This window comes from Melanaphis sacchari, unplaced genomic scaffold, assembly GCF_002803265.2.
Source record: "Melanaphis sacchari strain LSU unplaced genomic scaffold, SCAv2.0 Contig2_pilon_pilon, whole genome shotgun sequence".
NCBI lineage: Eukaryota > Metazoa > Arthropoda > Insecta > Hemiptera > Aphididae > Melanaphis > Melanaphis sacchari.
The window spans coordinates 2,845,878-2,872,387 of record NW_020271173.1 but is presented as its reverse complement, the minus strand read 5'-3'; the positions used below and the strand labels follow the sequence as shown (position 1 = coordinate 2,872,387).

Below are 26,510 nucleotides of genomic sequence, written 5' to 3'. Positions count from 1 at the left end.
TAGATTCTTTTACCTACCAGGGCGGGTACATTATTCATGCGCGCTAGTGACGCGAGATTATAATCAGAAAAGAAAATGTCGTGTTATTATTATTTCACTCGCGCCGTAGGTATACATGCTATAATATATATGCAAGTACGCATATTATAATAATAACGTGTTGTTGATTTTTTGTTTTCAGACGATTAAACGGCAACGAGCTCAGCGAAGTGCCCGATTTGGTGTTCTACAACAACCCACAGCTTTCTAGACTGTAAGTATTTCGTCATTTTTATGAAGTTACAGCGTAAACAACCATACCTATGTACGTGTATATATAAATAATGAGTGGAGCTACAGGGTTCATAAAATAAAATCAACCAAGTACGACCGTATACATTTTTTAAATCTAACATGTATATTTCGACGTCGGCAAACATATAATTTTAAGTTCACGGCGGCTTCACGCATTCGCATAATAAAATATATAATAATATATACGCACTATATTTCCTTATATGAACCGAATGAATAAGTATAATATTATATTATTATTATGCATTCTACATGCGTACAAAGTATATTTTGACTTAGTTGTTGACTGGTATACATAACAAAGAAATCGATAAGAAATAACGTCATAGTCCAATATAATTCAGTCACATGCGGACCACATATCTATAAAAATAAATAACTACTTAACATTTTTGAATTTTTGGGACGTCCGGCTCTGAAAAGTTTTTCTGTTTGTATATATATATATATATATACATATACAAACAAGCTTGCGATGGCTTTAGTCTTCGAAATGTTCAGTCTCAGTGGCACCGATGTCAAATTATTCACAAAAGGGGTCGATATTGACGTACGGGAAATTCCTCGGCGACCGCTGATTATTCACGGACCCCGGACTCCGTTATTGATATTCCATCCGTGAAATTGGATTATGCGTGTTTCCTCCCCGCCGATCACTGTTCGCTGATTAATTACCCGCGGGCAGGGATTCATCTTCTTCAACCCCCCTCCACCAGCATTCATCCTTGTAATCATGCTCATCTTCATCCTTCTCCTGTCCCTCCTGCTCTTTTTTGGTTTACGCTTGATACCAACGCAGTCCGTCGATACACTATCCTCCAACCCTGCGCTCAATGTGTAAAGATCATAATCTGTCGATTTAAATGCAATCGGGTTCTTTTGATGCATAGGAACAAAATGCTCTTTTTATCCGACAGTATTAAATATGACTGATTCACATCAAAAGTATGTAGTTCAAATAAAAAAAAAAAATTTAAAACATTCATCGGATGAAACTCGTTAAAACACACATAACATATAAAAACAAATTGTTTAATGTTCTGTTTTATTAAACAATTTCAATATAAATAACTTGTACGATGAGTTTTTTTTTTTATATACACACTAAAAACGACAAGTAAAAACAACATAGGCTTCTACATATACACACACTTTTAGTTGGTCATGAGCACTTTTATGTTTTTTTTTTACTCGTTTTATGTATTGTATCGATACTTTTTGACACATAGTTTGTAAACTGATTTCCACGTTCTAACTTTATGAAATAATAATTTGGATAAACAACAAGCGAATTTATGAAACTGTTTTAGATACTTTATAGGACCCCCTATTAATTAAACACGTCAGATTAAACTTGATGCCTACGTTTTATTATTTTTTTATTATTATTATTTTATAATAAATCAAAAATAAGCACCAGGATTTGTAGGAAAATTTATGGCGGATAAAATCCATCTGAAATAACAACTTAATTTATTATTTACTCTGGTTTGTTTTGTTTATTATGGTTTTGATTTTGAATGTAGATGACATGTTAATTTAATCGAACGGTAAACAATCGACATAATACATGCTCATAATTATACTGGAGCGCCAAAATAAGAAAACTTTATCACTAACACAACGCCTGTCATGTCAAAAGCGCCACAGGTTATTTCGAAACGCAAAAGTTTGCTCTTGCAATTCTGCGTTCAAATTTCGCAGTTATCAACAACTATAAACGAACATTGTATTATTTGTGTGTGCGTGCATGTGTATATATGTCTCTTTATTTCTCGTTCACTCTCTCGGGATGAATTCGATCGAGAAGAGCGTCTAAGAACGTGTCCGCTTCCCCCCTCGCGGCGTTCAAACGGTGGCAGCACATAAAAAGAAGTGTTGACATTAACTTATTCTCCCCTCGATTTGGTACAAAGTACTTGGCAACTTTGGGAACACCCCGGGCAAGCCCCGAATAAACCCAATTTTCTACTGAATCTCACAAATCGCCCGTTTCGAATTCCGCGACTAGCATATTATACATCTCCATATACCTAAACTAATTACGCGTACATTATGGTAATGTGACAATGAGGGCACTACAACAGGGAAAAACCCTGCTTATGTCTGTAGAATTTAATTTAATGATCATTGAAAACGCAGCGTGCGAACACCTTCCGAATTTCCAAACAAACTAAAAATATTTTTATTATGTTATTATAATATATAATTGTGCATAGAACTATAATATATTATATTAAATTGTATTACAAACAAATACAGAATCGTAATAATTACACGCTACTATACTTGCTCAAAATTAAGCGGATATTAACAATAACAATGTCGGGTCTATGCCATTGGAAGCTATTTTGGGGCCATTATAATATTGACTGGGACTTACTAAATGAATCTGAGGATAAAAATCCGTGGATTGTGCTCGCACAATAGGATTATATTATTAGTATACAGTATAGCCCTTTTTGAGTGAAACAGGTATACACAATGGACATTGGTTTACCAGTTTGTTGAAGTAATTTAAATCATTCTCAGTGTTTACTAAACATTCATTTTATGATAATTTTATTGTATTCGTTGGCCAAATCATATTATCATTTTTCGAGTTTTAACATAGTAGTACTCTATTCGATTTAGTATAACATAATTTATTCTTTATTCTTTAGTGAATAATAAATTCAATAATACATTTGTTTTCTTAAAAATGTTCACAATAATATAATAAATACTGATACATTTCTATATTTTGATATTTATTTCTGTCTTCTAAACTTAATCAAATATTCTCGAAAAAAAGATAGTACATAGTTTATACACCTGATGTTTGATATATATATATATATATATATTATTTTTTTTAAGTATTGTTGTTTTAACACGCACTTAAAATTACTTGACACTTTTTTTTTTATTTAAATAAAAACAAAAAAATAACATACATTTTTCCGTTAGTGTGTATATAGATAAGATTTTAACAATTATTCCAATTTCATTTTAAAATAACAAAAAATTAAGGTCTAACTCACTTAATATTAATATATCAGTTTTTTGCTTATAAAATATAAATATTTTTCAAATGATTTATTTATCATCAAATAATTAATATGAATTAAATTTTAATTACCCGTACGTACAATTGAAAAAAAAATGTATGTCAATAAATTGTACGTATTGTTAGTAATTTGTAAAACAAAAACATGACACACATATTCATAATAATATAAATTCTTTATTAAATTACAATTTTTTTTTTTTTATATATATAATGATAACCAACAAGAGTAATGTATTTCTCATAAATTTTAGTATTATGTAACAAGAATATTTATTTAAGTGTCGTGGATTAGTACAACGAAACGAATCGTTATTGGTTAATAATATAAAATGATATATTTATTTCCATCCTGCATATAATATAATATAATCTACGAAAGGGACCGTATTTTTGTGCTGTTCGTTTATCATCTCATAAAGAATTTAATACGTTTTAAATTGACGACTATGTGGTGTTAAAATACTAATTCGTCAACCGATTGGTTATAGTTATACTCATGTATTATACATACATATATGTACTCTGATATTATTCAGTGTGGCTTACAAATTACGAACAAGACACGTGGCTTTATAAATAATATATATCATACGTTGGCGTATGCATATGGTAACAGGCAGCTGGACAGAATGCGCAAAATATTCAATTGAGGGGAAAAAATAGAGGAGAATTTAAAGGTCGTAACCGTGTGCGTCTAGACCCTAAAGCGAGAGAAGCTGTGAATGCGAAATACGCACAGTGCAATCAAAACGAAATTTTCGTCTGCCGCCCGACGACGACGATAAGGACGAGAAAAAAAGGGTTTTTATTTTACGTGACCGGATTAAAACCTATTTGCGTGGACAATGGCCCGTCATTCTTATCACGTAACGCCTTTTGTAAATGGCGTCTTAAATGGACCCACAGACGGATTAATTTCCTACGAAAACCGCAGTGTGTCTGGGGAAATAATTTCGTTGAGTAAAGGAGTTTTCAGCTTAATAGACATATATATATGTATGCGTGAATATGTGTGTGTGTGTATGTGTATTATATTACATACACGACATATTATGTGTTTGAAGCTTAAGCTGCTCTTCAAATCGCTATGTTCAGTCTGTTCAACACTAAAAACATTAGTGAAACATTTTTTCTAATTAATTTTTAGTTGCAAATACATTATACCAAACAATTAAAAGCTTTAACATAGGTACGAAGAAAATCATACATAATACCAAAGACATATACAAGTGTTTAAAAATATATAATATTAAATTGAATTTAAGTTATTACTACTTAAACAAATGAATACGTTTAAATTATTGTATTTATATATATTATATATATATTATTTTAATACGCATACATTATTATTTTTATCAAAACTATAAAACATATTTTTTACAGTGAAGAAACGTGAAAAATACTAGGCTTTAGAGATATGTTTCTTTTTTAATAATTAAAATTTCTCATTTTATCCTCTAAAATATTTAAAATTTACATAAATATAATGTGTTTGAGTATTTTACATTGATTTTAATTAAACTTATCCAGTTTTTCAACCTTTCTTAACAAAATAAATAAAAAGTCGTGTCAAGCCAAAAGTGCAAAATAAAACAATTGTATAAATCACTTAAACACCGTATAAAGTACAAACTCTACCCAAGTGGGCTGTGTTCAATTAATTAAATTTTTGAATACTGCAGATTTCCGTGCACGAATAATAATAAAGACCGATTATGGAAGAAATTCATTGGAAGCTGTTAATTAGCAGATAACCAGTTCATAAGTTTGATAAAGGGTTCATTTTTCATTATTCAAACGAGCTATGTGGTGTAAGGGTTAATTAATGTTTTGAATTAAACAAAATTCTTACAAAGAAAGACCATTCCATTAGAGATGTTGTCAACGAAAGGGGAGAGAAGTCACTGTCAAGTCTGTCATCGGCAATACTGCAAGTCGACACGAAATCCAGTCTATTCACCGTCTTATCAAAACCATTAAAAGCCAAAGGTCTGCACGTAAAAATATGATGTTGAAAAAATTCATCAACCAAACAATTTCACAATTATATACCAACTTCATAATTTATAGTAGTAAATACAAATTAAGTTAAGAATATATTTTTTTGTTGGAACATACAAATTCACTCTATTGTGTATTATCGATTCAAAATAGTGAGGGGTTTTAATGAGATGGTATTGGAATCATGAAATATTTTTGGGGATGTGCGTGGGAAAACGTTAAACGGGTTACCAGGTGGTGCACGAGGGGAATTTTGGGATGTGCGAATAAAAAATAGTAACATAAAACATTAATGGATCGAAAGCTTTTTGTTCCTGCAGCACACGACCAATGTGTATAGGGGAAAATTGTTTCTTACTCAACAATATACCTAGAGTATTGAATACATAGAATAAAATAAAGTATTTCATGTAATAGAAGTTTAATAATTGTGAAAAAAACTTTTTATAATTTACTAAAAATTGATATTGCTTTTTTTTTTAATAATATCATAACAACCAAACGATATGATCAAATTCTAAAATTATTATCGATATCCATGGTTATAAAATAATATAGATTCCATTATAAAAACTAGTAATCATATCGATTAAAATATGTATAAAAAACATAATGACTAACCGTAAATCAGCGATTCATTCTAAAAATTTAAAAATATATATTATTCTTACACATTACTTATTATTTTTAATCATCAATTAATAAATAGCAAATATACTATAAATATTATACTATTTATTTTTATAGTTGTATATTTTAATACAATAAACGTTGAAACTTTTAGGTGACATTTTCATGTAAAAAAAAAAAAAAAATGTTAAAATAAATATAATATATACGGTCTAAATATACTTTGTAACTTTATATTAAAATAGGTTTTCAAAATTTTTGTTGAAAATATTTTCAAGAAACTGCTTTAAAAATTGAAATACGACGAATTTACGTATCATATCCAATTTATATGAAATAACTGTAAAGTAAACTTGAGAAACATTCGCACGTATCACATATTTTACCCGAAAATGTATTTAACACAACGCCTTAGTGTGAAAATAATCGCTTCCTCGCCTTCTCTAAGATTCTATAAACTATATAATATACTAACACCATTCTATAATAGCTTGTTGTTTAATACACAAACAACGATTACTGTTAGGAAAAAATAGACATATTTAAGTATACAATATAAGTAAGTTATTATTTTACTGCCGCCTCAATGGAAGTATTGATTTTGTTTCAATTTTCATATAATAATTATGTATTACTCATCCAGTATAAATAAATGAAACACGAAATAATATAATGTCTTCTAATGATGCGCATCACGTGGAATTACCGTTCCATAACCCAATGCACTATGAACGATTAACGTCTATCACCCCTAAGTTGTATACGTTTTTATGTATTGCAGTTGTATCACTTTTTTGGTTTTGTTTATTTTTATTGCGTACCTCATCAGAGCACCGGGTTCGAAGCCCGCACCTCTACCGTTTCCGTTGCCGATTTATATTACCCGAGAACCCTATCCTCCACATCTCCACGTCGTTCTTTTGGGGTGTGAATGATTGCCTCCGAGTACACACAATCAAGAAACTGTTGATTCCAGTGTCAAGCCCCTCCAGGGGATCAGATATGTATAATGTACTCTCGTCTTGATTATGCTCGTCGGGTGCTTTCCAATTTCCCAATGAGTCATACGGGCGAAAGTGTTTCCGGAAAATTGATACACACGCGAACCCCAACGGCGCCTGGAGGGTGAGAAGGAGAGGGACCTTGTGTAGTGTTGCACGGGTGGGGATACAGAACCAATAATAATAATGCTGGGCAATGGTCCGGAATTTCCATACCAAAGTACTATAATATGTATATACATTTCGTCGGGGTGTGACGGATAGGATTGTCGTCATCTGCACCGTGTATGTAACACCGGGAACCACCCCGAATGCTAGGGAGCTTAAACAGTTCTGTTCATCTGATAAAAAGGTATTTTGATAATTTATGTTGCAAATAAAATGCGACGACAAGTTCGACGAAACACATACATAATATAAATATGTATATATTTCGCACATATTAAACAGTTAAAAATGTTTTTAATAATTTATTATAATTAATAAATGGTTTTATTTGATGGTCCTGAGATTCTTTCCCTGATTAATTTTAAAATTCTCGTATTTAATGCCCGCCATACATACCCTTTTTTGTGCCTAGGTATACCACAAACTATGGGGGTAATCAACCTATTCTTAGAATGATGGATAATATACTAATAACGACCCATCACACTTATATCGTATTTTTATAGTTTTTGTGTATTATGTATTAATTTAAAAAAAAAAAAATTAAAAATTATGTTTATATATATATCATACACAATCTTGCTATTTTTGTATTCAATGTTTAATATAATCATAAAATAGGCTCTAGCCTGTTCTGTATAAAATAAATAAATAAATTATAATATACTAAATGTAACGAACACCCTGAAATATTGAAATTTAACATCTACAATGAAAATATTTTAAAAATAAAATATATTTATCCATCTCTCTTTTAAATTATTATCTTTTCGAGATGTTAACATTTTTTCTTTTAGCTTCTTTCCTCGTCAAATAACCTAAATTAACCTCAACCCATAATATAATTTCTGTATGATCTATGTATAAAAATATTTGAAAACAAATGTATGGATGGTTATCGTTATTATTATCAATTGTTTATAATATGTGAAATATATAAATATACAAAACTTATTCATATAATAAAGAGATATTATACATATAAAAATCACTCATAATATCCGCACAAAATATAAAAAATGTAAGTATTAACATAACGAATAAAAATATAATATACATGCTCAGTATAAAAACAAACAAAACGCATTAAACAATTCAACCGCATTTTTAGATTTGGAATATTGTAATATTCCATCGTGGTGACGCGATGCATTTAAACATTGTGCAGGTATTTTGTTGACGAGTATTTTTTATCATTTATAATATAAACTATTATATCAATATACGTTCTAATCGAGGACATTGTCGATAATGATTAATGTCTGACCCGTTGATTGGCTATATAAAACATCGCGTTTTTAAATTGGTCGAGGAATTCGAAAAACGTATACTCATTTAATTGGCACCTACATCGGCGGTCGGTTCATAATAAACACGCATATTATCGTAGGTATATGTTATTTCATGACGTTATAATGTAGTGTACCAACACGCAGTCGCGATGTGCAGGCTATACGTATTATAAGAATAAGGGAGTGCACGGATGTCGAAAAAAAGTCGTTCGTCGTCGGACGGCAAACGGCGTACTTACGTTTCTACACATGATTATATTATTCATGGGGCGGATAAGAGTAAGGTGTGATGTGTGTGTGGCCCGGCCGGATACGTTGTAATGTAATATACAGAGTGATTCACTAAAAACGCTCAACCCCTTTATTATCCAATTATGCAGTTATCCGCGGTATTCTGATTTTTGGAATTTTTAAATGTGCGCGAAGATTGCTTTGTCAAATTCTTAAGATATTTTTACAATACTTACGGAGTGTGCTTGGAAAAATACTTATCCCCGCTTTTCAATCATAAATTATTTAGTGAATAACTCTGATATTGTTGACATATCAAAATTCAATACAAGTAGTTGTTTTACTGGTATACTAACAATAATATGTCCATAATAATGGGTTTGGGAGATATGAAAACTACGAATATTTCATATTTTTGTAGAACTATTTTTAAGAATTATTTTTCTTAAGAAAGATGAGCATACTTGGTGAATCACTCTGTATATGTTCAACGTTCCATTGCCACATTACGATTTATGTTACAATAATATTATTTTATTTTCCTGATCGTCCCCGCGACCTAAGCTAATGACGACTCCATTAGCGGCGAGTTGTATACTCGGATTTACGACAATACCGATATCGTAGTTATTACGCATCGTCTTTGTTTCGAACGTTGGATTTTTTGTCGTCCGAGCGCCCAAAACATACCGCACACAGAGCCGTTTTAGTGTACGGTCCTATTTATTTTTTTTATTCCACAATTAGTAAATCGCTGTAATACAAAACGAAAAAATACATATTATACGATTATATCTCACAGCCTTGTATATCTTATCTCTATCTCTTTCTCTCGTTGCTTCTCGGTCTCGACCACCGTTGTGTTTTGCTATATCAAAAAGACGTAACCGCAGAGGCAACCCATTAGAGGGGTAGAAATATTGTACGTAGTGAGCATTGTGGCGACCCTTGGCGCCTGCATAATGGAATCCCAACGCGGACGAATAATAATATTTTCCTTTTGTGCGGCGCCTTTATTTTTTTTTCTCTTTACACGTGTTTTATATCACCAACAAAATCTAAACGTAGAATCGCTACACACGCAAATACACACACACACACACACACAACAGACGTGCAGAAACACGCAAGACCCTTCTCGTCATATAGATTATTATATTTCTTTTCACACTCTCCTCCCCGTTCTCCTACGCCAAAATTGTCCCAGGGACCCAATGTGCCACAAGTGACGGACGTAATGCGATACATGCGCAGATAAAACACACACACATGCACACAAATGTATATAATATTATGTGTGTATATTTATGGGTGCCTGAGCACGTTCTATTATTTCGTTTGTATGTGTCTGTTCGTTTTCTTGCTTCTTTTTTTTTTTTAATGTGCCTTTTATTTACACACGCTACGTTTTGATGGACAAGTTGTATTCGTCAGACTGTTGATTACACATGGTTCACCTAACAAGCGAATAATCCGTGAATTTTGAATTCAATCAACATAGTACATCATATAATAATATTATTATTTTATTCCTCTATTGGACATAATAAAAATGTTGACCTACTTCGACAGTTTGAAACTATTCAATGTTATACGTATACTCATAAAGAATACATTTGTGGTTTCGTTTAAAGCACCAATTTTTTAGTTATTTGTTTCTCTATCTACAATCACCGCTACTGTAAACTAGTCTATAATAAACCTACGCTATTATTTTAATTATTAACTGTAATTTGTGCTCGAACGTACGAGTACAATTAAGTTAAGTTGTATAATATGATAATTGTAGTGTAATTTTATCATTATTTAATTATGAATATAAACATAACCTTTAAAAACTCTGAAATACAAACTCACTATGATCATCTACGAGGTTATATGATAGCTCCAAAAAAAAAAAAAAAAATGTTCATTTTTATAATTATATGTATTAAAATGCAATTTGTGTTTTTGTGAAAGCACGCATTCAAGTACTTAAACGTGAATACTATTATATATCATACGATAATATTTGTAGTTACTAAAGATTTCGCACGTATTACAAAATATTTCTGAGATATTTATGCTGAACGAAAGTTTTGTGAATCGCAATAATTCGAAAAATTCGTTTTTATTTAGCCAAAATTCAAAATTAAATCGTAAGAATACAATACCAGCACACAATGCAAATAAATGGGAATTTCAAGTATCCTTCTTTAAGATTATTATTTTAAAATATTAATAACGATTTACCTGGTTGTCGGAAACAGTATATGATTGGGGGCGTTTGCTATAGGTTACCAAGCAACGCACACACGTATTCAGCTGATGATAAATTATGAAACAAAAATTAACATTGTAACGATATTGACAATAGGTCAAACTTAACGTGTGCGCCGTTCACCGCTACTACTACCAGACGAGAAAGGGTGAGCCAAGGTCTGTGTATTTAATATTGCAGTTTTGTGACGTTGTAAGGGGATTGCCTACGGTTAAGAGGGTAGTGGAGACTTTTGTGGCGCATTGTTCTTCTGGGTTCTTTAAATAAACATATTATTATTAAATACAGGGTGAGTCGCCGTCCGCCAGGAGCGTTTTCCGGGTAACTTGTAATGTTTTTTTTTTCTATATAAAATATTCTTACAATCTTATTGCTAACTGTTCAATACAAACAAACAAAATGTCAATATAGATACTTAATAATACTTACAAACAATAGTGAAGTAAGAAATATGAAAAAAAAATTGTCCTATATATACTTAATATAAAAATTATTTTATAAGAATTCTACCAAAACGATATTTGTTTTTACAGTTTCATATTGTCTGATTGTTTCATTTATCAGATTGCTTTAATATCAATAGAAGTTAATATTAATAGAGATATCCACGAATACCAATTTAGAGAATTTGAATGCAATAAATAGATTTTTTGGCAGACGCATATTTGCCAATTAGCTATTATTTTTTATTCGTAAATCGTTATGTAGCAAGCATTTTTTATTTATTGATACATTTATTTACCAATAGTATTATAGTAGCAGTATTCATACGTGATGTCCATTGATACAAAGAAAACTTGATTGTAATGATTGAACGAACGGTGTATAATAATCCCAAAATATATATAGGTAGAAGTCCTCACCTACATATTATCCGACATAGAGTGAGGCAAAATAAAATAATGCGTTCAGTTGTTCAAGTTTCACGCTTAACTATGTACACATTTTACACAGCTCACAGTGCAGAAAAACATAACAGCCCACCCTGTACAATACACAAACAATATTACAATATATACGGTGGCGTCGGCATGCGAGTTTAATAGTATAATGTACATGGAGTAGTGACTCAGTGGTAAACCCTTCTACCGATCGGTCGTTGGCGGGGGTGGATGGTAAAAAAACATCTCCTCACCCCAAAAACAAAACGCAGATACCGACGGTATGCATCGCCGCGCGACATGATGCATACTGTAAGTACGAGGGCGGCCAGCGCAGGCGACTATGATTACACGGATCACCCGGATTTAATTTATAGTCTGGCTTTACAATTATTGCTACTACGGGGGAGCGTGCCCGAAGCTCGGGGTGACGTCATTTTTATGTACGTGCAGTAGTTACGCATATGGTTTTTGGGGAGAGGGAGAACGGGAAGAAAAAAAAATACTTTAAGTGTCGTTTTGGGAAATCTATCATTGTAAGTTAGGGAAAATATACGAGAAAAAAGAAAAAATTACCTAAATTACATTTAGGACATGATGTGCAAAAACTACTACTCGTGTACAATGAACCATTTTAAATCGAATTCGTTGAATCATCTTGACCAACACACGTGCACCATGAGTGCATACGAGTAAGTACACTTGTATGTACGTAAGTTATTCGTTTTTCATCAGATTAAACATGTAACGTTATAATATAATATATAAATGTATTTATTTAGATTCTTAAAATAAAATTTAAAAAAATAACAAATTAATTAAATAGGTAATATAAAATTTAGTGAATAAATAAGTAATGAATTTAAATTTAAATTGCATTTGATTCGGATGGAATAACCTAAAAATGTTTGTGTATAAATACGGTAGATTTGTGAAACTATGTAATTTAATTTAATTTTTAACTGAAACTTAAACTTATACAATTTGTTTAATATAAATAATTATAAATTTTTAGTTAGTTCTCTAAATAATAATTAATTTCACTATTTAATGTTTATTATTAAACAATTTAAAGTTACATTGCATTAATTATAATATAATGAAACTTTAAACATTTATGTTTTAAAATATTTATAATAACTTACAAAAAATCTGTTGTAATAAATAATTTTAACTTTTGAAACTTTATTGAATTTGAAAATACTGAGAAGATAATAGGTACTATAGTTAATACATAAGCGTAACCAGTGGAATCTCTGAGTCTAGACTCTCTTCCTACCTCTTGAATCGAATAAAATAACTTATTAAATTTATTTATTTTATCTAAAATTTAATATGGAAAAGTTATCGACTATTAATATATTTTAGCAGTTTACAATTTTGCATTGTATTAATAAAATGTTAAGCACAACTATGAAGAACATTTTGTAAAATTCGACACATCAATGAAGAATTCCATTTGAAAAAATTCTGGTTACTTTGATAGCTTAATATAAATTATATACGTATATAAATAGTATAATCCGAAATTCCGAAATAAATAAGTAATGATTATAGTATGAATTTAATTTAATCAACTAATACCTAATCTTTAAGAACAATTATTATTTAAATTTGTTTAAAATGTAAATAATGTTTCAACAAATTTATTTTACTATTTCCACACAAATATTTTTTAACTGAATCTATATTCATACTTTAAATAAATATTGTGACATTGAATGTTTACGCACTTATAAACTAAATGTAATATAATTTTTCTGAGTAAAACAAATAGGCGATGTAGTGACTAATAATAACGGATTCAAGCTGTATAACCATGTATATTGTATTATGAGTTGTATAAAAGAATTTTTTGTTATAATTATATATAGCAGTAATTATTATGCAATTACGATTTTTATCGTGTAACGAGCATAGAAATTCGTGTTCTCTCTAGAAGTGATAAAACCATGTATCAAATTGGACAAACATGATGACATCCCTTAGCGTGAAAATCGCTTTTATTAAAAACCACTATTACCGCAACGCTGCTATGAAGGTACCCTATACTCTTACCCGCATACACGTGCATGAAAAATTATGTAGTTAAAAACGAACACGATGACTTTGGAAAGGGTGTACGACGACGATGGAAAAGTCGGTGGCGGCAGCGGCGGTGGTATCACGAGCGTGACCCTTGAAGCGACTTCTCGTGCATTAATTCTTATGTAGATCCATTAGCGTCACACAATGAGTGAATCACGTGTTGCGCACGAACAACGTTTTACGCGTACATAATATAATATGTACTGCGAGGAGCGCGCACGTTCGGTGCTACAAATTGGTCAACGGGTTATACAATGTCTGGTTAAAAAAAAAAACCAACGAGAGTATGTGTAAGACAGAGTGAGAGAGAGAGAGGAGAAATAAAGAAATTGTTTGAAAATAAAAAATAAACAATAAGATAATAAAAATATAATAACGGTCAGGACGTGCGCCGGTATAACATGGGGGTAGTTGCAAGCGGGTAGAACGGAATTATGAAAAATTACTTGGGCGCGTAATATGTGCGAGCCGTAGCATCAGCCCTCTTCGTCTGAAGTGGATAATATTATTATGTAGTGTGTACTCGTCGAATAGATAGACAGACACCATTGTTATTATCATTTCCAAACGAGCTGACAACATAATAATCGCGGGACCAGTCGCGTCCGCATGCGAGTGTGCGTACGTATATATGCTGCAGGTATTGTGTGTATGTGTATTATTGATATGATTATAATGGTGAGTTTAGGCCTAAGGATAAACGCAGGTGGAGGAAACGTACGTTTTTTCCCCTTTTTACTCCGGCTAGAGACCGCTCAACACACGAGATTTACTCACACAATCGTACGTTGGTATATATTTTATTATTTATACATACATATTAAACTAGTTTTATAAGCCGTTCTGACGAATTTTTCAGTTTTTTTATACGTCACGCGAGCTTGTGTGTACGTGTCTTAGGTAAACAAGCTAAAGAGAGAACAACGCAACGTGCATTTATTTCGAATATTATTATATCATAATATACGTATATGTCTTAAATTGCGCCGCTAAGTACATTGAAACGAATTTGTATAGGATATGTATACTATAATATATCGTGTATAATATTACATATTATTATAAAATATAATATGTTAACCCGTGTAGTACAGTATCGAACCATTTTTTTTATTCAGACGCGTTCTATCAGTTTTATAGACGAATAATAAAAATATATTATTTTATACATCCATGTACCAACCTATACATGAACACATATTATGTACATTCAGTTTTAATGTACGCAGTATACCAATAAACTGCCTGTTTCGAAAGTTCTTTAAAAACAATAATTAGTTTGTTCTTGCTTCTGACTTGAATAAACTAACAACTATCTATATACTTTCTTCTCATTACTATAAAATTACTCTATTTGTTTTTCTGCAATTTCAAAAAAATAAAATTTGTTTAAAAAAAATATATTCTTCTTTGTGCTATGAGTAGACCTATGTTAATTAGTGTATTATATGCTATAATGTAAAGTATGAAGTTTTATTTTATTTTTCAAAAATAATTTAAAACAATGATCTCTCTAAAATGACTTAAAAATATTCAATCTATTATTATACTAGATCAATATAGTAGTACAACTAGGATTTATTCAAGGGGAGAGGTCCAAAAAATTTTATTAATCTACTATTTTTCTGTTCTCTACCTTAAATAATACATACATTTCATTGCTTAATAAACAAAAGTATATTGTTTAATATACATATTTTTTACATTTTTACATTTTTATTCACAATGCATGTAAATTAATTATTATTATTATGCCATTTAAATTATGGTATAGTAATTAGACATTAGTCTTAATATTGATTATATCTATACATTAAATTCGACGTGTTATTAACAAAATACAAAATCTAATAATCAATCTAATCTATAAACTTTGATGAAAATTTCAGGGTAACTTTAAAATGTAAAAATAAATACTATGACATAAGCCGGGGGTCCGAATCCGAGGTTGACCCGCCTAGGTTCGCCACTGAATCAATACAACTACACATTTTAATGTTTTATATAATTTTTAGTAACCTCATTATATCATTTTTCAAAGTTAAATTTTTCACTCACCTATATAAAATAGACTTCTATTATAAATATTTTATTTGCGGTGATGATTTGACGAAAATAAAAAGAACTATAGGTATAAGTCGTTATCAATTTTTAATTATTTTTAACATTTTAATACAATTTAACGAAAAAATAAAAAGTAATTAAATACGCATAGTTAACACAGAAAAAAAAGTGTTATTGCCAAAATATTTCGGAAAATCGACATAAGTCAAACGAATCACTGCTGAGAATAAAGGCTTCATAAATATATAATATGCATGAGAGTATACACATATTGCGTGGTCCCAATGTACCTGTGCTGTGTGTACGAAGTCCCGTGCTGCACTCATAGAAAACGAATTCAAATCCGTTGAGCTGTTGCCGCGTAATTTTATACAGACACCTTTACATAAAATATGTATTACAAATACCCCAATGGTTTTTCTAAAAACACGACAACCGCCGTGTACGCGGTTGTTAAGAAGATTTACCCTCGTACGCGTTTACATTTATATTTATATACCTGCGCGTTTAATTCTCGAACGTCCGGGATTTCAGCTCAGAACGGATTTTCGATTTCACTTGAAAGGGTTTCCGTATACGTCTGGAGGAAAATACGTCGTACTACCTGCATTTTATAAGTACAATTAATATTATATTATAATCTACACTTGTGCGTCTGAAAACGGTGGCGAATGCCACACACACGGTGATGGTTATGCGGTAGTTGTCGATTCGCTCATGGTGTAAATGGTGTAATATTATACTATATATAATATTATGTATTACTATAATAACTAGGTAATTAATAACTAGTGCACTGCGGAGCCACTTCTTCCGTCATCAATACAAACCATTTACTAAAACTATTAAAATATCATTCGATCCACTCGTATATTATGTACATAGAATACAGCGTTTTAGCATGTCCAATGCATAGTAATTGTCGTCATTTATAATATATTATATAGTTTTCGACATGCTGCAGTAGTGGTGTGTATTACGTACGAAAACGGTGCGTAATTTAGTGATTCGTATTAAATATCTCGCGACAGATCCGATTAAAATCGTATAATATTATAATAACACTATAAACAGTCCAGTTATATACAATATAATAATAATACGTAACGTTATGTATTATAATACGTATAAATCATGTTCCGTTTGATTTATGAACAACGCCTATGCTCTATACACTATGTACAGTGCACTGGAAGCCGCCACTCTATACGTAATATAAACGGCAATCTAATGATCATCGGTACCCGGCACACGATTATACACCGTTTTACACAAAAACGTCCGGCTGATTCTATATTAAATGTACAAATTGCAGGCTTACAATAAAACGTGAACACTCGAAATATTATATCATTAAACATCGAACTTCGTATTTAGGTTAAGTGCTAAACTACAGTAAATTCCGCTTAATGTGAGCACTGTGGCTTAATGTGGCTAGCCGCTAATATGGTCAAAATGGTCTAGTATACCAATTCCAGTGTATGTAAACGAGATTAAAAAAAACCACCATATGTGAGCACTCGATTCAGTTAATGTGAATAGTTTCTTTTTTTCATTATTATTTATCTTTAATATGGCGTATTAAATTTTTAAAGACGGCATAGAGCTTTGTTTTCGAAATTTATGTGTGTGTACATAATAAGATTAGGAGGTATCTTACATCAACATTAGTTTATAAAAATCATTAAACTTTAATGAATATAATGTTATCAGCTATCGGGAGCAATAAATGTGGCGACAATAAACGGCAAGTATTATTTTTTCTGAAGGAAAACATCCTGATAATAAAAATCTTTTAACGATTTATGTATATATGTATTTTAAAAATAATTAAACTTTAAAATTAAACTCTTTCAAATCAAATCAAATACTTTTTTGTTATTTTGGATTTTATGGGCAACCGCTTATTGAGCGAATAGATTTGGTTCCAATGGATCCATATTAAGCGGAATTTACTATTAAATTTTTATTAAAAATAATATTAACCATTTTTGCCAAAAGCAATCCGCTAAAAGACGTTTTTACCAGAAAAAAGTTGGAAAGCAATGGTTTTAATTTTTGGGTAATTTACTTAGTCATTTATATAGTTATATCTTAATAAAATTGTCTAAGTAAATTGGAAGTTACTTTTATTTATTCAGTAAGTGTATTCATTTATTCGTCTAACAACAAATATTAACTGTTAAAATGGAATTGTTCATAGTTTGATGTTATACCATTAAAAAATAATAAATAGAATATGTTAAATAAAATAGATTTGAGACTTTTTTTAAACTATAATTATATTAATCAACATTTGACTTATCACCAAAACTCTTCTATTCTAGCAGAAAAGGGCTATGCTTAAATCAGGAAACCTATTTTTTGGCGGGAAAAGCCTATGCCCGACTATAAATAAATAATATACGTTATGTAAGTATTCCCAATAGAGAGACAGCTGCGTATGTACCTACTTCTTAAAACTATTATTTTTTGTGAATACCTATAAAAGTTCTTTTCCCATGTCACATACATTAAACGCACTGGAGATTTAAATCGTATAATATTATGTATGATGTAACCGCCGTTATGAAATATAACATAATATTAGCAATAGCTTTAAATTTCGTATTTTCGTCATTATTATAAAGTGTTATTTTAAAACGAAAAATATATAAAAAATATCACATAATAAAGTATGATTTTTTCGTACGTTGTTTGGTTTTCAATGTTATTAAAATGATATTTAACACACTAAGTATAAAAATATCAACTTTAACGTTATATATTTACATTCTACAAAACAAAATATGTGATTTCGTTGAAATAAAATGGTGTAAACTATGCATGTTGCAAATATTTTGATAAAAAGGTTATGCTTTTTCGATGAATGATAAATATCTCCAATTATTTTTTTAATTTATTCTTACCTATAAAATATTACTCAACTAACGATGATACTTACCACATATTAGATTGTACAAACGTTAGGCTATAACGTGTTTCATAAGACTTGAATAAAACGTTGCTTAAAATAAAAATAAAAAAACAAAAACAAAAACAGTACGTATGTACATGTCAAATTATAAAACATAACGTTGATTGTGCCAAGAATTGACCATTACCCTGACAGTTTCGAATGATTCACCGCGTAATAATATAATAATAATAATAATAAAAGTTTTCCCATAATCGCATATGCGACCGCACACACACCGCGTACACCCACACACACATACACATAAATTAATATCGTCATTTCTTCATAATATAGTATACGCATCGTTTTTCGCCCCTTTGGACTCGCGAAAAGAAAACGGTACTACTCGATTGTTGGCCGACGTCCCCTTTTTTTTTCCCCCGCCGAAAATGATTATTATTGCCCGCAAAGCTGTCACCGTCGGCGGCAATCTCACTCTCTCTCTCTCTCCATACACACTCCATCTCTATCCCTGTATGAGTGCGTCGCGTATTTTCTCTCTCTCCCTCGTAATATTCTTCGATTAATAATAATACGAAGGTGCATGAATCACCTAGTTCGATCAGTCATCGTTGCTGTTGCTGTACTGTGCGATGACGGTGACGACGACGCTGAGGACGACGACGACGGCGACGACTACAAAAGAATATTGTAGGGTGCCGGCGCGGTGTGCTCCGCTCTCGCGTAGGGTTGTCGCGAAATGGAGATTACAAACGCGACGGGGACTGGCGGCGGTGGCAGCAGTGACGAAGGCCGTCTGAAAGTTTCATAATAATATTCTAACGCCGATATTACCACCGGAATCCCGTGTATATTATCATATAGATTACATCTCTATATTATAATAGTATATTTCGTGTATGTGTGTATGTATGGGTTCGGCATATTGGTGTCCCGAGAGGATCGGCGACGGAGATTTATATTTCGCTTTTTTTTTCGATATGATATCAAAAAAAAAAATAAAATAAAATAAAAAAGACGGAGTGGAATATAATATTGTGGACGTACGCTGTAATAATATCATTTATATACGTATATAGTGTACTGATGTATTTTCTTTTACTCGTATCGCAATCCGAAGACGATCCGCGTGGGTCAGCACGTCGTACTTATAATATAGTTATACATTATAGTTATATATTATACAAATCGATAAGTACATATTTCGCGTCAATGATTTTTAAATTACTAATTTTTTTTTTTCCATACTCATAATATCCGCCTCCGTAGCATTTCCGTAGTGAGTTTTGTGTGCGTGGGTGGGTGTGTACCTCAGTTGAAATGTAATTAATAATCCGGTACCGTCGAATAATACAGTCGACAAGCGCCCGCTCGCCACGAAGCAATTAAAATTTCCGGCTTTGCGAAACTCCTTACGTCTTATATACGTTTAGTCCTAATGATATCTACGATTTTTAAAACATCTCTTTTATTTTCACTCTCTTTTTGATACCCAGAAGTGTAATACTTTAAAAGCACTAGTGTGTTGTGTAAGTAGATATAATATAATATTATAATCTAGTTTCAGCGGTTACAATAAGTCACCGCTACGATGTGAATACATATATATTATACGGTTTGAAAAAAACTTATTCTTTTATGATATATTTTATTGTATTGAATTCAGAATTTGCAATAGTATCAACGGTTCGTTTATAGTTTTTACGAAAACTGAAAAGTATATACATTTACGTCACCCATAAAATGTATTGTAGAGATTTAACAGACATCTGCACTACAAGGCAATATTTCCAAGATCTGATTTTCTCAGCTCGTATATGAATGTGTGACGTTTTTTCATAAGAACCGTTGACGTGCACGCTTTAGTATTTATCGTCACGGTCGACACCGTTTTAATGACGGTTCATATTATATATGCGTATTCGCTGAAGTACGGATTTTCATTTAAAGTATATCGCTGTTTGTGGGGTGAGGGGATAGGGTATTATTAATATTTCAACCGGAATAAATCAAATTCACGAATATTGTTGGAATTCAATTATTTAGTTATATTTCAGTCTTGCATAACGGTTTTGATGTAAAGACATTCGGAACAATTGCGGTAACATAAACCATAAATATTAAATTTAATTAATAAAACAAATTTATTTGTATGTATTGTTACGTCGTGCTGTATACCACTCTCATTGTGCGGTTACATTATGGGTTTTCATTTTTCATAATTTTACACCCTCCGGAACCGCTTTCATCCAGGTTTGAATAATGTTCATTTTATTACTCCTGTAAAACGAAAAAAAAATATATATATATACCCAGCTCTTCGAAAATCCTGAGACTTTAGTGATGTAAAGTTAATTACCGGTAAACCTCGGGAGCGGAGCAGAGCGGGAACGTCCCCGGAGATGCCCTTCGGCGACAACTAATGGAACGAACGAAAAACCTAATCAATTTAACGGGAAAATGGAGACTTTTTCCTTTTTTTCCCGTTCGAACCCGAGACACAAGTAAAAATACAATTCACAGTGAATAAAAATAAAAAAACATGATAGTCAATTTTTACACCGCTCTTTTATTCTATTTGAAATAAACATCAAAATCCATTAGACGCTAAAACAAGCGACACTGCCAATATAAATACGACTGTTTCCATAGTGTATTAAAAAAAAAAAAAAAAAAATGCTGAAACTTCGAAAAAAAAATAATGAACAAACGTTTTTTGCACGAATATGTACAATATAATGTCTACATTTCATTCCATTACTCGTATCTTTATGAAAAAACGAGATACCTACCTTATCCTTTAATTGCGGCGTTTATGTATTAATACTTTTAAATGACTCGCATACAATAAACCGTATAATAAGCCGTATATATTGTTTCATATAATACTTATGACGGTGTTTTTATATTTACAGTGATCTGAGTCATAATCGTTTGCTGTTCGTTGGGAAGAGTATGTTGAAGGGTGCTCAAGCTTTAAGAACTTTGTAAGTATTTATACAAAACAAACAAAAAATTAAATAAGAAAAAAAAAATTTGCAATAATCTCCAACAGGTATAATATTGAAACTTATTGACTTAACGCGGGGGTTTAATTTCAATTTATGAGCTGATTTTTTCCCCTTTTAAAAAAAACTTTCCGTGGACGACTTCATTCTTTCACGTTGTGAAATCGTTTTCCTTAATCGGAATTGTGTACTTCTTTCATATTTTTTAATCGACCACAATGAAAATGTCTGCAAAGAATAAAAAGAAAATTTAAATATCCCACCGCCGACCCATCTCACTATATCGTCGCGACGAAGGGACAAAACTTTCCGATACATTATTCTTCATTATTTCCTACCCGCCACACCCTGTCTCGTTCGCACTGTTCGGTTTCAATAACTTTGCGAATAACGCTATTATTTTTCACGGTTGACGATTAATTGTGAAAGAAAAAGAAAAATATGCATTATATAATATCACCCATTCGTTCGTACACAGGCTAATGGACAACAACCGTCTCTTGTGCATTGACGAGCATTCCATCAAAGGACTCAAAGACCTGGAAATACTGTAAGTATTAAAACGCTCACTACAAAATTAGAAGAAAAAAAAATATATATATATTTAACAATTATTTTTATGTTTGTGTGTGAATATACACTTTAATTTCCACAGAACTTTAAACAACAACAACCTAACTACACTCCCGTCGGGACTGTTTTCCGACCTTTACCGCTTACGAAACATTCGATTATCTGAAAACAAATTCCTCTGTGACTGTAAGCTCGAATGGCTGTACCAGCAATGGTTACCTAGGATTCCTAGACTAGGATCATCAACTCAGTGCCACGGGCCATCAAACATGGCTGGTCTGCCACTGTCTGATATGCATAAACATCACATGCAGTGCGGTAATTATACATAATAATAATAAGTTTTATTAAAGTATACAACATGACGAACATTTTAATTATAATATAAAACAATCTAGATGATTAGACATTTTTTTTACGATTTATCACAGCGGTTCTTAACCTTTTGTAGATCACGGACTCCTGATCAAAGATTTTTAGAAATCGCGGACCCCTTTACCAATTTTTTTTCGAATACCTTCTTTTTACAGAACATCTCATGTTATCATAGCCAAAGTTATAATTATTATTTTATATTAAAAGCTACATAAATAGACATAACAAAACATGCACATTTATAATTATTTTTATTACACTTAATTTTTCATAAAAAAGTCATATAAATTATTATTTTTTTAATATTCTTAAAATTTAATTTTTATTTGCTTAATACTATGGTTGGTGTTGCATTTAAGTGGTAGAATATAAACGATTATAAACTAAAGTGCTGTACACCTGTACTTTTCATATGAACAAGAAAAACTAATAAATAAATATTAATAATAAAATTATTGGGTGTAGAATCTACACTTAGTATCTAACACCATAGATACTTAATTGTATCGAAATCCATTATATTATGTCGTCATCGGTATAATAAAGATAAAATAGGTCTATTTCTTATATAATAAGATATATTATGAATGAAAAAAAACAATAAGAATCCAACAATATTTTAATAATGCACTCTTGTCACGTATTGACATATGTTATATTATGTTAAGGCTGCCGTGGACCCCCAACAATAGTATCACGGACCCCCGGGGACCATGGACCACAGGTTAAGAACCGCTGATTTATTATAGATATGCAAATAAAATCTTTAAAGTCAGTTATAACGTCATGAAGTCATATACTGCACCGTATAGACATAATTTAAAAATATTTTGTCGATAATCAATTTTAGTCTATGCAATTATGGATATATATATATTTTTTTTAAATCTACACATTTAATACTGATAATATTGTTTGATTCCGATTAAGTCATACGAAATAAATATTTTAAAATAATTTTTCATTTAGAATATTTATTTATTTTATTCGCTGGATATTAGATATTTTATGTAATTTCCGCCTTTGATATTATAAAACTTGGATATTTTATCTCCCAGATGCAACAAGAAAGTGGTATGAATAATATTTAAACTTTATTAAATTAATTTTACCAGTTATAATATAAATATTTTTAATTAAAAAACTATATTAAAAATTTATTATAGAAATAATTATTTTTTTATGTATATATGATTGAAGTCAATTAAATACTTGACAATTATAATTATGACTACAGTTTTCAAACAAAATGAAAATTAATTATTATAACATAAATTATATTATAGTTTGTAATATATTATATTCATAATTCTTTATTATAATTAAGTACAAATATTTTTTCATGATTGTTCGAACAAATAAAAAATAGCTTTTAAACACGGTACATAAAATTTATTCGTACTGCCTACTTCTTTTAAAAAAAAAAACTTTTAAATTTGAAATTAAAGTACAATTAAATGTGTAAATTTGATAAATTTTTGACCGCTTTTTATATATTATATTTTTAATTAATAATTAATTATTCACATCAAAACCTGATATTTTAAATATATATTTTTAAATCCCAAATAATTTATCGTATTCATTAGATCTATAATACACATTAGGACCACCGTAATGATTTAAGTTTTATTATGCACCGCGCCATATAAAGTAATGCAGTCAAGCTCATAAACATATCATTTTACATATGCAGTAGTTGATTAAGTGTACCTTTATAAAAGCTAATATATATATATTGTACATATAAATAAACTCTGAGACTAACAATAATTATATAATAGTAGGTATCTAGTCTACAGGGTCTCATTAGACTTATAAGGCTATTGTGACACTTTTGCTAATACAGTGTAATTTACGATTATATTTTAACTTCTTACAGACGGTGATTTCGACGGGGAGACGGTGGAATGTGGTCCTGGCGTCGAAGACCAAAAGTCCTCGTGTCCACATCCATGTTCATGTGAAGAGGGGGGTATCGTGAATTGCAGGGAGAAGTCGTTGACCAAGGTGCCAACTAAATTGCCGGAGGACATCGTAGAACTGTAAGCACAACTATAATAATAGCCCACCCCACCAAACCAGTGCTCTTATTTAAATATGTATTATACATAAGTATAAACGGTGCGTGGGTAAAAAAGAATAAGCCACAATGCTTACTTTTCAGGAAACGAATAAAACGTCTCGTTTCGGTTTTAACAGTTAAATGACCTTTTCATTCATCACGGATAAATAAAGATACCTAAGTAAAAATACAAAAATAAAATAATATGATAATTAATACTACGCAAAACATATTTTATTCCTAATATATAGCGTACTAAACAATTAATTGACAAACTAACCTGTCAACTTTACTCACGCACCAAACATACATCATATACGTATATAATATATATGCGGTACCTAAATGATATTAAAAATTATCGTGTTTATTTACCATGATTTATTATTTTTCACAGGAGACTAGAACAAAATCAAATCACCGAAATCCTCCCCAAAGCATTCGTTAAATACAAGCGTCTGCGAAGAATGTAAGTACAAATACAACTGTAATAATTGTCTAACGCAATAATACAAATAAAAAAAAAATAGTATATAATATACACGTGTACCATAATTTTAAAACACACACGATATAATCGAATAATGATAGTTTTGCCATGTACTCGTTAACTCTAATAATAAAATTGTTTTTAATAAAATGATATATAATGTACAACTGACATATTATATTTTAGCATTTCTATTTGCTGATTGTTGGATAACAACCGGTTAATATGAATTTAAATTTAGTCGTTGATGATGTATATTATTTTTCAGCCCGTTAATATATCAATTCACTGCATCTATAATTTATTCATTACAAGTGTAATTGGTCTTGACATAACTGCGTGTTCCATTTCACTAAATTTAATGTTTTCTAAACTGTACGTTTCTTCATTCTTTGTACGCCAATTATATTAAATATTGTAACCATTATTTACTATATTTCAACGGAAGAAATGTTTTTTTTTTCTTTTCAATAAAACATTTAACTATTTACTTTACTTATTAAAATGTATTTACATGTTACAGTGACCTCAGCAAAAACCAGATAACAAAAATATCAGTAGACGCCTTTCAGGGTCTGAAGTCGTTAACATCTCTGTAAGTACACACTGTTATGCATATGATTAACTATGTGAAACACTTTTTTCTTCCTGTAGATCATAAAATGATTTTACGATTTAGCTCCCAAGAAAATGTCTTTTAGCGATGTTAAAGGTTTTTTTTCAGTTACACATTAGTCATTCGTGCTGGAAGTATAGCGTGCATAAAATATAATGTATACGTGGGTCTATAACTGGTTTTGCTTTCAACCTATCACGCGTAATTGTTGGTTGCAAAAATAACCATCTACAATTTTTTGAAAAAAAAAAAAAACGTTGTCCGTTTTATTGCCTTTTTATTTTTTGTTCTGTATCGATACACGCCTAAAGTTATTTTTCCCGGTGCAAATAGGGTTTAAAAAAACCATTTTGAATGGTTTCCAAATACGCCACGAGCTTTTTTATGTACGGCAAAGGGTCGGTGCGCTCTTGTTTAGGCAGTCGTAAATTCGCTAAAAGCCATTATCAATGACAATAACAGGCGGCGTGTAAGTTTGCCTTAGGCTTTTATCTTCAG

At 30.8% G+C, this 26,510-nt stretch overlaps 1 protein-coding gene across 1 annotated transcript in view; it reads left to right on the top strand.

The window, feature by feature from the left end:
• LOC112595773 (protein slit) overlaps positions 1-26,510 on the top strand; it is a 119,910-nt gene that overhangs the window by 82,643 nt on the left and 10,757 nt on the right. Inside the window, exons 4-10 of the mRNA XM_025341087.1 lie at positions 182-253; positions 21,801-21,872; positions 22,372-22,443; positions 22,549-22,784; positions 24,724-24,886; positions 25,304-25,375; positions 25,920-25,991. Coding sequence (XP_025196872.1) covers positions 182-253; positions 21,801-21,872; positions 22,372-22,443; positions 22,549-22,784; positions 24,724-24,886; positions 25,304-25,375; positions 25,920-25,991 — 759 coding nt within the window. The remainder of the gene's footprint in view (positions 1-181; positions 254-21,800; positions 21,873-22,371; positions 22,444-22,548; positions 22,785-24,723; positions 24,887-25,303; positions 25,376-25,919; positions 25,992-26,510) is intronic.